This window comes from Rousettus aegyptiacus, unplaced genomic scaffold, assembly GCF_014176215.1.
Source record: "Rousettus aegyptiacus isolate mRouAeg1 unplaced genomic scaffold, mRouAeg1.p scaffold_m13_p_3, whole genome shotgun sequence".
NCBI lineage: Eukaryota > Metazoa > Chordata > Mammalia > Chiroptera > Pteropodidae > Rousettus > Rousettus aegyptiacus.
Genome location: NW_023416306.1, coordinates 115,630,786 through 115,646,285, shown reverse-complemented (window position 1 = coordinate 115,646,285; position 15,500 = coordinate 115,630,786). Strand labels below are relative to the sequence as shown.

Sequence of the window (15,500 nt, the reverse complement as noted above, 5' to 3'; positions counted from 1 at the left end):
GGAAAAATGGAAGGAATTAAATGTTCTACACTAAGTAACTTTAGCGATCACCTGGTCCAACTCACCAAAATTTTGAAGTGAGGAAACCTAGATTCAGAAAGCTAGGCTCTGATAAAGAGCTAAACCAGGACTCTCTGGTGCTCAAACACTCATGCACCTCTAAGTGTGTCACCCTTTGCTGATAATCCCTGAGGAGCTTCTAAGACCAAACTCCTTAAAGTGCCCATAAAGGCTGTGGGTGGTGTGACCCCCCTGCCCACTCTCCAGCCTCACCCTGCACTATGCTCCACCACATTCTTTCACTCCCTTTAAACTTGCTATGCTCCTCTTTCTACAGGGTCTTTGATGGAGCTCTCCTTTTCCCAACTAGTTAACCCTAGCCCTCATTCAGATCTCAGGTTGAAAGGCCTCTGAATATGCTGTCATTACCACACAGTGTATCAATCTTTTGTAACATTTATCACAGCTGCAATTTTACATTCAGTTGTGATCATCTCTCCCACTAGACTGTGCATTCCATGAGGGTGGGAACTGGGTCTGGTTTTGCTTGCTGCTTTGTCTCCTGGGCCTAGCAGAGTCTGGCCCACTGCAGTTGATCAAAAGCCATTTACTGAATGGGTGAATGCCTCCCCTGGTCCACTAGCTTGGTCCTGTGGAGTATCAGCAGGCCCCAGCTCTCCTCCCTACTCCTGTCTTTTATGGAATAAGGGACTGAGGACCTCTAGATCCTCATCAAGGCAGTGTGGGGCAATGGGGACATTGTGGGTTTTGAAGTCAGCGGCCAGGGTTTGAGTCCTTGTTCTGCCATGTATACCTTTGTGACCCTGGGTAAGTGACAAAACTGTTTCCTTATCTATAAAAAAAAGAGAGAGAGACACTCAGGTCTAGCTCATAGGACTCCTGTGAGGATTAAATGACTTTTACAGACACACATTAGAAGCCAAACAAATGGAAAATGTTATTATTACTACTCTTGGAACATGGAAATGAAGCTGAAAGGGGACTCCTGGCAGTGGGGAATGAGGTGCTAAGGGATTATGTCAGGTTTTTCCTTAGGAAGAATGCAGGTGAGTCCTGTTAGGAGCCTAGTAATGGTAAAAACTTTAAATAATGCTTTATTTTTTTGTTCTGGGGAGGCAACCAAGAAAGAAGAGTTGGATTAAGGTTGCAGGAAGAAAGTCTCTGCATCTTCATTGACTTAGGAGATGACAAGCTTAGAAGGTAGCAAGGACGGGATGGGGGAATACTGAAGGAGAAACTACCATAATTGTCTGAGACAGCAGCACAGAAGCATGGAAAGATAACAGAAGTGACATCTCCTAGCTAAGTTAAAAAGCACCACACAAGAGTTTCAACGAACTCTAAACACAAAGGTGTCCATTTCCTCAAGTAACTGTTCTTCTGCTCTTCACATAGTGGAGCCTAATAAGAGTTACCACTTATCAAGCACTTTCCACACAGCAGCACCTAAGATGTTTGGTCTTAGCTAATCCTTAAAACAACCTTGGAATGCTGGTACAATTATTCCCATTTTATAGATGCACAAGTTCAGAGCACTGAGGTAATTTGCTCAAGGCCACTCAACTAAAGCAAAACACAATCAGGATTCCAGAAGCAGTGCTCTAAGAAAAGCAGAATGGAGTGAGTGGGGGGAAAAGAGAAAACTGAAGTTGAAAGACATGAAGCACAATGACCTGATGTGCAAAGTAATGAGGGCAGGAGCCTCTGAGAAGAGGGAAAGAAGGCTGGGGCACTTTGAGGGAAAGGGGATTTAGGTTACAGAATTTTAGAAAAGCAGAACAAGCACAATGAAAATTATTAGCAGTTATAGTTCAAAGTTCACAGATTTAAATATTTAGATTTTAATACTTTATTCAGTATGTGGGAAATAATATGATACCCCCAGTAAGTTTTCAGGCTGATGTTTGCTGAACCTTCTGCTATCTGTGCTGACCTATCGAGGAGGCCCTCTGTAGGCTCCTCTTTCTAGCAATGGCCTCCAGTCTGAGTGGTTATAGGTTACCTAGCCTTCTAATCAGCTACAGATAAACCATGGCAGAGGGCTTCGGGGGAGAGCTAATCTGATTAAACTGACTCAATGGATATTTAGCCAGTCACATTCCAAATCCAGAACAACAGGTGATGAGGGCTCTATGCTTTTGAGTTTTCTTTTAAACCTATCATCCCAAAGCAGGACCGTGACCTTCAAGGGCAATGCATCAAACTGCTTAAACACTTTCCAAGTCACCCCACGCAAATTCTGAGTCTTGATAGGTCACAGCATTTTTTTCCTCCTCCTAAGTTTAACTCCATGATGGGAGGAGGAGGGAGAGTAGCGCATGCACGCATGTGTAAAAAATACAATGTAGATAGAAAGATGGCTGTCTGAGGCAACCCTTCCCTTCTCTAACATCCTCCCACCCCTGACACACATACACACAGTATAGCCAGGTGGCATGGAAGAGTTAAGTAAAGGAGGGAAACATACAAAGGAGGCAAACACACAGAGGTAGGCTCTTAAGCTGAAAATTTTACTAATTATTCAAATTTGGAAACCTTCCAACACAGAGAAAGAGGACAAAAGAGACCAACCTGTGGACACACTTATGGGGACAATAATGCAGATGTTGAAGTAAGGGCGGAACTTGGAAAGACATCCAAGGTTCTCCCTTTGCCCAGCTTGTTGAGGTCCTCCCAAGAGAAAAGACCTCAAAAACAGTGATGTGGGAGCCTCCTCTATCTTCTTTGACCTTTGAACAAGCGCCTCAGTCTACTAGGGAGAGAAGGTGAAGCACACTTTGCAACAATCTTTGGCCCTCAGCCTCAACGTCCTAACACAGCAGGCAGTCATCTTCACAGGGCCCTTGCAGCAGTGCTGGCTGAAATCTTCAACATAACAAGGGCTGGGCTGGCCCAACCAGCTGGTAATTCAGAACCCCAGGGTATGTGTACAGGAAGACTGCTCACTTTCTCAGGAAGACAGAGGCCTCAGTCCTTCAGGGCTCAGCCCAGGAATCACATAGAGCACCAGATGCTGGGCCCACTGCCCAGGAACTTCTCTGAACCAAGAAGGGACAAGCCCTCAACAGCCCCCTCCCCTGGGCAGGTCCAGGCCTGCTGCTATCCTGAAGAGCCCAACATTCCAACAAGATCTACCTCCTACCACTCCCCATCCTCCAGAAGGCAGAAACAAATGAACCCTGGGGTGAGCAATGAATGCAGCAGCACATACAGGGAACAGGACACAGAAGGTTTAAGCAGAGACCCTGTGCTTTAGAATTTCTTCTTTCAGACCAGGTAAAATCAGAAGGTGACTCACAGAGGCACACCAAAGTTCTCTCGAGCCTTGCTCAAATATCAATCACTCTCTAGCCCTATTTAACATAACCCTACCCCACCCCCACCCCATATTCCCTATTCCCCATGACTGCTTATTGTTTACAGTTTTTCTAAAGCACATGTCAACTTGTAATATTCTATACAGTTCACTTTCCTGGGGGGAGAAGATCTACCTCCACTAGATTGCCAGCTCTGTGAAGGTGGTATTTTTGTCTCTTTTGTTTACTGTTACATCCACGGGGCTTAGAAGATAGTTGCTAGCTACCAGATCTCAAAGCCCTGACTGCCTAGGAACCTCCTGAGTAGCAGACCTGTGAACTAGGGCAGAGGGCAGGTCCATGGCTCTCTCCACTTCAGGCTTTTAGGACTCACTGACGCTTGAGGGTAGTGTGATAATGGAAACAAGAAAACTGGGGTCAGGCAGCCCTCTCTGCTAATATACTGTGCAATCTTGGGCATACTTCTTAACTTCTCTGAACCTCAGTTTCCTCATCTGTAAAATAGGAATAACAACATCTACCTCACAGAATCGTTGTGAGACTGAAGAGACCATGTGCAAAGTAACCACCAGCATGATGCTTCCGGCCATCTTCTTGAAGGGTACTCTGCCATCCAGGGAGTCAGCAGTTACAACAGGCATCCCAACTATGGCATCCCATACGGGACTTGCTGGATATGAGTAACTCATTAGGGTCCTCATCCAGGTATGGGATTATAAACTGTCCCTCCAGATTCACCCCCAAAGGGGAAATCTTATAGCTTTAATTATTCTAAAAGATAATGAGTCTAGGATGTTCCTAGGGAACCCTTGGGTTGTGCTTCTCTTTAGATAACTGGACTCCAAATAAGTAACCCTCTTCGGCCAGGCCCAGACCCACTGCATCCCTGTTTCTGGGACACTTTACAAGGGCCCTGCCCCAAAGGCCTGATAAAAGACTTGGTGGTGATAACTCAGTGAATAACACAGCCACCGGTGTTAGAGCTACCAATATGCTTCTCTCTATGGACTCTAAATCCTAAATATATTTTCTCCTAGGACAAGAGGTAAGTCTCTGTGAGCTGCCACACTTGCAAGCCAGATCAAAGTGGCAGTGTCTCAGCCTCCTTCCTCTCACTTACTATGGTCCAGCCATAGTGGCCACTATTCAGCTCCTCAAACAAGTAAATTTATCCCTCCTTTCCTTGGGCCTTCTGTAGTCAAGGTTTCCTCCACTTGGAACACTTTGACATCAGATCTTCACATGTTGATTCTTCATCACCCAGTTCTGTTTTCTTCAGAACATTTAATATCACTCTCTGACATTACCTTGCTCGTTTATTCGTTAACATGCTTACTGTTTGCTTGCCCATCTTGAACCTAACCCCCACAAAAGTAGTGACCCTGTCTGTCATATTCACTACTGCATACCCTGTGGCTGGAACAGTGCCTGGCCCAGAGCAGGTTTTTGACATATCTGCTGAACAAATGAATAAATGACTCCATGAACAAACTATTTCAGGTGTGGGATCTGCATGGAAACTAAGAAAAAAGGCCCTGAGGGGGCTGATTCTTGTGAGTGCTCCTGCATATGATTTACATCCATAAGGGCACCAAGTTTCAGGCATCCTCTTCCCTCAGGTTCACTCAGCCTTTCCAGAGCCCCACATACTCCCTGGCAAACCCACATATAAGGCTTGCCACAAAGAGTAAGGAGGTAGCTGTGCGCTTCTTCTTACTTGATGTCACAAGAACACAGTTCAGGAGAAAAAACTGTGTGGCTTCATATACTCCAGTCCAGTGCTTTGGAGCTAGGGATCTCAGCATAAATTCTAACAGGGGCTGAGTAAATGGAGGGCTTTCTCAGGAGAGCTGGGTTTCCCCTCCTCCTCCCTAAAGCAACCAAGAGGTCTCCTTTTGGCTGCCGGATATGGCCGGTCACCTTTCCAAGACACCTCCCACTCCAGTAGCTCCTCTTCCCATAGCACTTACCCAGGCCAGGCCCTGGCATTAGGGGTCAGGAGAAACTCCTTCTCAGAATTTACTGGATCCACAGTACCAATGGTAGCTGTGCTGGGCTAAAGCCCCGATTCCTCTACCAAGCCAGCTAGGGAAGGAGCCTAAGTCAATTATGAATGCCCGACTAAACTGAGTTCCTCAAAGAGGCTATCTGGGGATCAGCATGGTCCTCTAGGGACAGGTGAAGGTGGGCTTCCGGTGGGGAAAACAAAGGCAAAGGGAGAACTCTGGAGAAGAGATGCAGGGGCCACTAAAACCGAGAGGTCTCTCTCTGCCCAGAGACTTCAACCTACCTCTTCCTGACACATATCCCCCCCTCCCCGAGCTGTTTCATTTCCTTTCAGAAAACTTTGTTTTGGTTTGATATTTGCCTCTAGGCCTCTGGGAGAATTTTTCTGAGCTTTGTTTCTCTTGTTTCTAGGATACCTGAGCTACTCCTAGAGCAACAAGCTCAGTAGGAACAAGAGAGTAGGGGTGGGGGTGGGGTGGGGTTAGGATCACCAGATAAGAAGAAAAGAGAGGGAGGGAGCCTATTTGGCTCACAGACTTCAGTGGCTTCCAGATACCCATGAGGTACATCAGGGAACTTTAGCACAAAGCAAAACTAAGACAACCAGAAAGAGGCCATTTGCAAAGAGAGAACCTCAAGTTTGGGGAAATCAAAAGGCTAGGGAGCAGATCGTGACACTGCCTACGGCTGGCCCAAGACAAGCATACTAGGAAATCTACCAGAGGTCACAGGAGGGAAGCTTCCATATAACACCTGGAAAGATGATGACTTGCAGGCACTTGAGCCAGGCTGGAACTTGTCCTTAAACAGAAGCACACACCCTTAGAGGCGCCAGGCCCTGATCGGGTGCAAGTGAGGAAGAGAGAGAACAGGGCTCCATGACCCTGAGGGTAGGGACACAGGGCTCAGCAGGCCCTGAGCAGCAGTCTAGGCCCTTTCTAGCCAGTCCCAGCCCCACCTCCAACAAGAAGGAACCTGGCTTTCCCAGGCAGAGGCAGGCATGAGTGGAATTCCCCTGAGGCAAGCTGCACAGGGTATCCAGCAACAGAAGTCATTCATCAACTTGCTTCTGAAGAGGGAGGAAGAAGCCAGCTCAGTCTCTACAGGGTAAGCCAGTGCAGATCCCACAGTGTCCCCACCAGATATCAAATGCCAGAGAGCCACTCAGAAGAGACACTGAGCCCCGAACCCAGGGGCAGAAGTCTCCCTGGCATATAGACTGAGATGTCCATAAATTGGGCTCTTATTCAAATGGCAGATAGACAGCTTGGGGGAAAAGCAGTTTTTAAAAATATGCAGAAATCTACTGCTCCCCCATTTTAAAAGTAAGAGCTCTAAAGTCAGACTACTGGAGTTAGAATCACAATTCAGACACTAGCTGTGTGACCTTGAGTCAACTGTTTAACTTCTTTGAATCTTAGTTTCTAAAATATGGGATGATAATAGTATCAACCTCATAGGGGGCTGCTATGAGTATTAAATGATTCCTATAAAATGCTTAACAAAGTGCCTGACACAGAATAAGTTCTCGATAAGGTAGCTTTTTTAATGCAAGATAAAACCTAAAAAATTGTACATCTGGTACAAAACCTGCACGAGTTGCTGTGAAACTCACATGGGGAATTCAGCATTCCCAAGCTGAGGGTAGAAGAAGAGAGGCCTTTCCATTTTCACATTCCAGTGCCCAGCAGCAAGGAACAGAGGCTGACAGAGAGAACCAGAAGCAGGAGGGGCCCCAAGCCTCCGAAAGAAACACTTCTACAAAAGCCTAAAGAAACAATGGTCGGAGGTTTCTCATCTGAAGCAGCAGAGGAGTGAAAAGGCACAAGGAGAAAAAGAACACCAGCCCCAGAACCCCTTTTCTCCCATGACACTGACATCTCTCAAGGTAACTAGAGTAGACAAATGTTCAGAGCAGCGTTATTCATAATAGCTAAAAAGTGGAAATAACCCAAACGTCCATCAACAAATGAATAAATTAAATGTGGTACATCTATACAATGGAACATTATTCAACCATAAAAAGGAATGAAGTATTGATATCTGCTACAACATGTATGAACCTTGAAATCATTATGCTAAATGACAAAAGCCAGTAGCAAAAGGCCAACTATTGCATGATTCCATTTGTATGAAATATCCAGAATAAGCAAATCTATAGAGACGGAATATAGATTAATAGTTGTCTAAGGCTGAAATCTGGGACAGAAATGGAGAGTGACTGCTAATGGGTATGGGATTTCTTTTTAGGGTGATGAAAATGTTCTAAAATTAATTGTGATGATTGCACAACTGTGGATATGCTAAAAAAAAAAAACAACTGAATTGTGCATTTTAAATGGGCAATTGTGTGGTATGTGAATTACATCTCAATAAAACTGTTTTTAAAAATGACTAAAAGGTAGATATTAAAGATGTTGCTGGGCACTATATATAATATAAAGTGTCAATCTATATGTGTGAGAGTGGATGGCCAAAAAGCCAGAGCCTCTACCTGGCCCTGTATCTCTGTTACAAAAATGGCACCAAAACATTAACCTGAATATAACTCCCAGAAGATACCAGAAAACCTTTGCCCACCCCAAATGGTTTAGCATCATTACAAACCCCCATGCAATTAGACCTCTTCCAAGGCACTTACCCAGCTGGGTAGGCAACTAAACCAGATCGAGGGTCACAGGCAAGTCCTCTGCCTCCAGACACTGTTATTCCAAGCACCTTCTCCAAGGTCACCTGATAGAGCAAGACAGAGAAGTGACATGTTATGGACACAGTAGGGTTGGAAAGGAAGTGCTGAAGGTACTCAGGTCCATCCTGCGCTGCTGAGTACTTTCCTGATGCCCCTGTCTTCAGGAGAACGGGCTACTGAATTCTCCAGGTTATATTCTGGCCACAGGCCCCCTAATCATACAGGTTAAAGTCAGTGTGCATCACCAGCTTTAAGAGAGCTCAATCTACTGGTATCATGGGAAAGAAAATGAAATGGTTAAAGCTCTGCTCATGGCCATAGAGGAAAAAGCACTCCCCCAATCCAGGAAGGCTCTGTTTATAAGATAAAACCCTGGATCCCCAGACTGGGCTTTTGGGTCAATGAGACCCAGGGGAGGTCACTGATATTCGTGCCTTGGCAGGCATGAAAGAAAGGCCACTCTGATCTACCAAGGGCCAGAAGAATGTTAGGTATCAATTAGGTGACTAATAATATCCCAGATCTTTGCATTCCATCACGTTCTTCCCCTCCATCAGAGAACACCACCCCCCACCCCCACACATATACCATATGTCTGCCAGTTCATACAGACTACAAGCCTAAGAGGCAGAAACATAGCTTAATTCTGTGTTTTGCAAAGCACAGATGGCTCAGAGTACTTAATTATTACTATTAAGCCACAACTCCCACAGAGATGAAAGGGAAACATGTGTAAAGTGCTCAGAGATTCTGGGAGGACATGGCCACACAAGACAGTCACCATCACTCTCATCATCACTATTGTTAACCCGCACTGTCTGCAGCCCCCAGGGTGCACACTGAACTAACCCCGAATTAGTTTACTGGTCTTTCTGCCAGATGATGCCATGTTAGATTCCGACTGCCCTGTAACCTCTTGCTTGTCACTCAACTTCACCCTCTGCTACATAAAGTCTTGCTTGTCACTCCAAATCCAGTCAGTCTCCTCTAATATTGTCTGGACTCCCTGAACTGACCTTCCTCAGGAATGCCCTTGGTCTTTGTTGGCTCAGAAAAAGGGGCTTCTGAATGCAGAAGGGCCATGTAACAAGCTAGACTATATTCTTCTAGGAGAGTACCAAAGGACCCATGAGGGTCATACGAACCAGAAACACTTCACGGGCATTCATATCTGTGGCAGGGTAGTCTATACTTAGTCCAGGCCAGTTTCCAGCAAGGGGAAGTCCAGAATCAATTAGGGTAGTTTTAGGATCACTCCTTCTCTCTTACTGTCCCAAATGGAGAACTCAAAGTGTTCCTAGAGGGCCTGTTTAAATTCTCATCTCCAAGGACCATTTTAGTTTGAATAAGGTTGGAAAGAAATCCCCTGTGGTTGCCAAAGACCAAAATAAATCTCCTGGGACAGTATAGTTAAAAACTCTTTCCCAGAAAGGTCCCCAAGAGTCTTCTATGCTTCTTAGGGGTGTGGATCAGGAATTCTCAGTCTACTCACAGAGAGGCAGTTTAGTTCCAGGGTACCATACCAACCCATAGCCACCCAACAAGCACCAAACTTGCCAGTTACCCTTGGGCCTATCTGAGGCACTAGTATGAGATAAACTAACTTTAGACTATTCAATACATTCTCTTTTTAAATTTTTTAATTATTTACTTATTAAGAGAAACTATTCTTTAGCTCAAATATTCATGTTTCACAGTTCAGGAACACAGATCAGTGACAAACTTCCATGGAACTCAACCCCCCAAAATTCTTTACATTCTGAAATCACTTCATACTCAAAGATACCAGCCTTCTTCATCTCCTCAAAATCTTTCATGGAATCATTACTTCTGTAGAACTCCATGTATGCCTTCTTTCTTAGTTCGGCTACAGTAAACATAGAAAGCTGCAACTCCCAGGGATACAATGATCACTCCAACAATATAAAATTACAGGCACTTGGCCAGAAGGCCACCCATCAGAGGTTTTGTCAAAGCACTGGAAGACATGGTAGTTTTTATTCTCCTTAAAACCAAGATCCTTCTTGATGGAGAAATGGACCCTTAGTAGTATACCCTAACTTATGCCTTCTTCCACTTTTTCTCGGCTTAATGACCCCCTGGCACCCAATCGCCTTTCTGAAAGGCCTGAGTACCAGGCATTGGCAGAAAGCACAAAATAACCCTGGGGAAGTATGGGGGACACTTAGTTCAGGGCACCACTCCCTATCCTGGCACTGTGCCTCTGGCTATCCCAGAGGGAGGGATGCTCAGGAACATTCCTGCTCTACCAACTGCCTACTGCAGAGAGAGAGGGGAGCCCGAAGCCACATTACCCATATAGATGGAGAGGTCACAAAATCAAGTGCAGTGAGCTAAAAAGGCTACTCAACTCCTATTGTCTTCAAGCTAATCTGACTTCAGACAAATCCTTCGGATTCAAATTTGCATCAATCCCTCCCTCTGCTTCAGCTTTGCTCTCAAAGAATCAGACTAGTCTGTTGGTTCTCATCTTTCCTTCCCTCTGACAGGAATTTGGGTAGGTGTTTTATGGGTTGATGATCCAGTTCCACAGAGAATTCTGAAACTAGCTTGGACTTTTCAATAGTAGTCTAAAGGAGGAAGGAGATGGGAGTTACTCAGATGTTAAGACCAGTGTTTATCAAATGTTTTTGACCATGACCCACAATAAGAGACACAGTTTATATTGACCCCATATACAACACACATGTATGTGTATGCATACACATAAAACTGAAATAAAAGTTTTACAAAACAATACTTACTCTTATTGCATGTAGCACTGTATGTAATTAGTAATGTAATACTCTATTTTCTATTGTATTCTAGTTCATTAAAAAATAATTCTGGTCATGGCCCACTCTATTGATTTCATGACCTATGAAACAGCTGAAGCTACAGGTCATCTTTTTCCACTGGGCCTGGGTTTCAGGCTCTGATCTCTGGCACCTTTGTGTTCCCCACTTTCCTCCTAGGGCTCTCAGCAGTGTGCAGACATCCGGGCTAGGGAACCCCATGGGCAGGAGTTTGTCTAGGCTCAAAACTTGGATTATTTTCAAAGGATTTATGGTTTTTGGCTTTTTCTGGCTTTCTGAACAGCTAACCAAGGGGGGAAAAGGCAGTTTCCTTTGGTTCTGTGGAGGGGGAAGAGGAGGAGAAAAACATTCAGGGGCATCAGCTGGTTTTTATTTTATGTTCTAACTCAAACCAGCTTCCTGTTTGCTGGGAGGTTTTGGGCTGAGCTCCACTTTCAAAGGATCTGAGAGTTTAGAGCTCCTGCAAGGCCTCCAACATCCAGGCTTATTTTGCAAGACTCTGGTATGATGGACTTTTTAAACTGACTCTCTCTCTTTCATAACCTTCTTCATATCCTTCCTTTCCCAAATCACAGTATGGTTTCCATCTACCCTATAAAATGGAGACAAACCTGGACCCTCCCTACAAACACACCACAGGCTAAATGCTCCCGGGTTCCAGCAGTTGTGTGCTGGAGCCTGTTTACACTGGCTCATAAATGCTAATTGTGTACATCTTTTCCCACTTCCACATTCAGTGACAGCACAGTGGTGGTTTGAAATCACCACTGTGGGACTACTTACACCATGGAAATCAGCAAACACTACAAACCAGGGTCCTTTTTTTCATCCTCAGAGAGCCTATAAACATTTACCAAGACACAACTGAGTTAAAGCCACTATTATCTCTCACTTGGACTGCAGCTGTAAGTGTTTGGGGTAGGTGTTTTGTGTTCACTCAGCTTCCAGGCTTGCCCCCTAGAGTCTTTTCCCAACAGGACAGGCCACAGTGATTCTTTTAAAATATACATGAGATCAATCATTACTCTCCTTAAAACCCTCTGATGGCTTCCCATCCCTGTTCAAATCCAAATACTCTACCCCTGTTTATAAGGCCCTAAATCATCTGGCCTCTGGCTACCTCTCCTATGTCATTTCCTTTACCCTCCCTCTTCCTCTGCCCCAATCACCCTGGCTGCCTTAAGCACCTGGAGCAGATTGTAGCCTCAGGTCCTCAGCATATGCTATTCCTTGGACTAAAATGCTCTTACCTCAGCTATTCATATAGCTAATTCACTCAGGCCTTTTTGCAAAGGTCTCCTCCACAGAGAAGGCTTTCTAGACTACTTTTCTGCTATCACTCTATACCCAAGTTACCCTGCTTTAGTTTTCTTCATAGCACTTAAAGTCAGGTAGTGACCTGACATTGATTATATCTCTGTCCACATACTGATTGTCTGCCTTCTCCATCAGCATACAAGCTCCTTGAGGGCAAGACCTAAATTGCTCTCTCTCACTGATATACCCCTAGTGCTTTAAACAGTGCCAGGCACACAATGGGCAATGATAAATGTCTGATGAATAAAATGAATGCACTGCAGAGGCTTCAGAAACAGTGAAAAAGCAGAAATGAGAAGCCCAGGAAAACTGGGCTATTTCAGGCCAGTAGAGTTGCTCTCTACAAAGTACTTAAAACTTGTGACAGAAAGACCATGTCCAGACAAAGGGCAAGTACAAAAGGAGCTTAATGGTACAGGTACCATTTTGTTTCTTAAGTTGATGATGGACACATAATCGTTCACTCTAATATTTCACATGTCTTTATGGTATGTATTAAATATTCCACAGTAAATGTTAAAAGGAGAGATGTGGGGTAGGGCTCAGTGCCTCATGAGCAACATCCTCCTATAAATCACATCCCTGACTTTTCTCTCTATCCTCAAGCCATTTCATTGACATTCACGAATCCAGCAATGTGAGGGAAAACGGTATAAAGAATTCAAAAAATATATTTTTATTTAAGTTTCCCATTTAAGTGCTCATAAAGCTGCACATTTTTATGATGTTCTAACATGCCACTCCCAGTGAAAGCTCTCACGAACCACTGGATACATAACCCTTCTTCTGACTGCTAAGCATGGCAGCAGGTTAAGATGGGGCAGCCTCAGCCCGGATCCTTGTGTAACTCTGACGAATAGAGCCCCTGTGCTGACTCACAATATAAGCATGAACAAAAAATAAATTAGCTGTAAACCTGAGAGATTTCCAGGTGATTTGTTATCAGAGCATGACCTGGCCTAGCAATTTTCACCCTTTTTGGTCTCTTACACTCTGGCTTCTTCTCTTGGTACACTCTTAGAAGTTATTAAGGACCCTGAAGAGCTTTTGTTTATATAGGTTACACTTATCGATATTTACTATACTAGAAATTGCAATGGAAATACTTAAATATATTTGTTAATTCACTTAAAAATAACGATAAATCCACTACATGTTAACAGAACACTTTTATACTTCTGTTGAAAATAACTGTTTTCCAAAACAAAAAAAAATTTAGTGAAAAGAGTGGCACTGTTTAATGTTTTAGATAAAATCGTATCTGCATCTGTATTCAATCTGTTGTGATATTATTCTAGTTGAAGATAACAAAAATGTGGCCTCATTTGGATATGTAAGTGGAAAAGGGGTGATCTTATACATCCCCTGACAGGGTTTTAGGAATGCCACGGGTTCTCGAACTACACTTTGAGAACCAATGACCTAGTCTCTACTGAATACTACAGCATCCTTCCACATAAGGAAGCAAGCCCACTAGTGTGAGAGTTCTGGCCTCAAGCATCATTTGAGAAAACTAAGGCAGGGAAGAGGTCCTCTGAGAAAATAGCTGTCCTCAAAGTCTGGGATAAGGCCCAAAATTCTGATAAGAACTTCAGGTTCAAATCCTCATGATCTAAATGCCAATGAAACATAGCCCAAAAGACACACTAGTCCAGGTACCTGATTATGGCCAGTAACTTCGGACACAACTGCTATAAGCATCCATAGTTCTAGGAACATTGCTTCATGTACAAGTGAACTGAGAACACTCACTCTGTACTCTACAGTGATCTCCACCTCTGAAATATAGCCTAAAAGCAAGAAGAATAGTAGAGTTGTAGCTCAGCCTTTGCCTTAGCAGGTGGAGAGTGCTGAGATGGAGGAAAGCCTATACCAACCTGAAAGAAGGTGTCATCTTTCCCTAGAAGCAAGGCTGTAGAAGGGCAGAATTACTACAGGTATACTGTAAAGGAAGGCCTAAATGCCCACCACTCCCAGCATGCACTAGGCAGGGCAGTATTACATCCTCTTGAAAGAAAGAAGGAAAGCAAAACCATCCCTCACTATGATGAGATAAAGGGATAACTTCATAATAGCCTATTCCCAAGAGAGAAAGAAAGAATAAAGCCAACTGTTTAAGTGCTCTTCTGGCTCTCATTAAAGGAGATGGAAAAAACAGGTGGTGCAGAGGTGATAGATAGGATGACTCATTCATACTAGAAGGAGCACTATTTTCCTACATGAAGATTGCAGCCTATTAATGGGACTTGAAATTGATTTAGTGGGTAATGAATAAATTTAACAAAAATAGATATCATGGCACATAATAAAGGTAAGTATTGCTCATGAAACTTTTGTTTCAGGGGTGTGTGTGTGTGCATGTGTGTGTGCATGTATGTGTGTGTATTGGGTCATAATGTAAAATGTATTTCTTAAAAAAAGTTTGAAAGCCACTGGGAGGCTATGGGAGCTTCTAAGATAAAGAATGCACAGACACAACTCTCTACACTGAAAATCCATTTGGAAAGATGAATAATATATTACGAAGCAATCCAGTATGTAACAAGGGTCATGAGAAAGATATAAAGTACTCAAAGGGGAGGAAGAGAGATGACTTCCGAAAAGGATCAGGAAAGGGAAACAATAAAGTTTTCTTGGAAGACGAGATGGCATCTGGCCTGGGCCTCGCAGTGAGGATAGGATTTTGACAGGTGGACATACAGAGAGAAGGAATTCTCAGTAGGAGCTGCATGACCAAGAGTCTGGCAGAATAAAAGAGCGGGTGAGCAATGGTGAAAACAAAGATAGGAAATTAAGTCAGGAGAAGTAGGCTGCCACCAGACCAGGAAGGTCTTGAATGTCAAACTAAGTGGAGGTCATCTGTAGGCCTGGTAAGCCATCAAAGGGTTTTGAACCAGAGCCACAATCAAAGCTATGTTTTGATGATTACATATATAAGACATACAAGACAGGCAAAGGTCCCAATTAAGAGGCTATTAAATAGTTCAGGTGAGAAGTAATGAGGATCTAGACCAGCATGAAGATAGTGGCAGTAGAAAAGAAATGATGAATTCAAAAGTGACAAAGCAAAGTGAAATGGCAATACTTGGCACAGTACGACTCTGAAAGAAAAAGGCAGAAAACTCAAATTTTGAATCTCAGAGAAAGGCAATAAGATAATACCATAAAAGGAAATGGTGCCATGATCAGAAAGAGGACCTAGGTCTGGATATAGAAGGAAGGATGGAAGCCAATGAACGAAGTCTGTTTTAGACATGTTAAATCTAAGGTGCTTCAGAGATATTTAGTAGGAAGCATAGAACATTTAATTTAGCAACATAAACAAGGAATTAA

General features: G+C 43.8%; 1 protein-coding gene across 5 annotated transcripts in view; it reads right to left on the bottom strand.

Moving 5' to 3' along the window:
* MAPKBP1 (mitogen-activated protein kinase binding protein 1) overlaps positions 1-15,500 on the bottom strand; it is a 52,687-nt gene that overhangs the window by 17,855 nt on the left and 19,332 nt on the right. For all 5 annotated transcript variants that reach the window (XM_016152280.2, XM_016152282.2, XM_016152279.2 and 2 more), the window contains one exon: positions 7,987-8,078. In XM_016152280.2, coding sequence (XP_016007766.2) covers positions 7,987-8,078 — 92 coding nt within the window. The remainder of the gene's footprint in view (positions 1-7,986; positions 8,079-15,500) is intronic.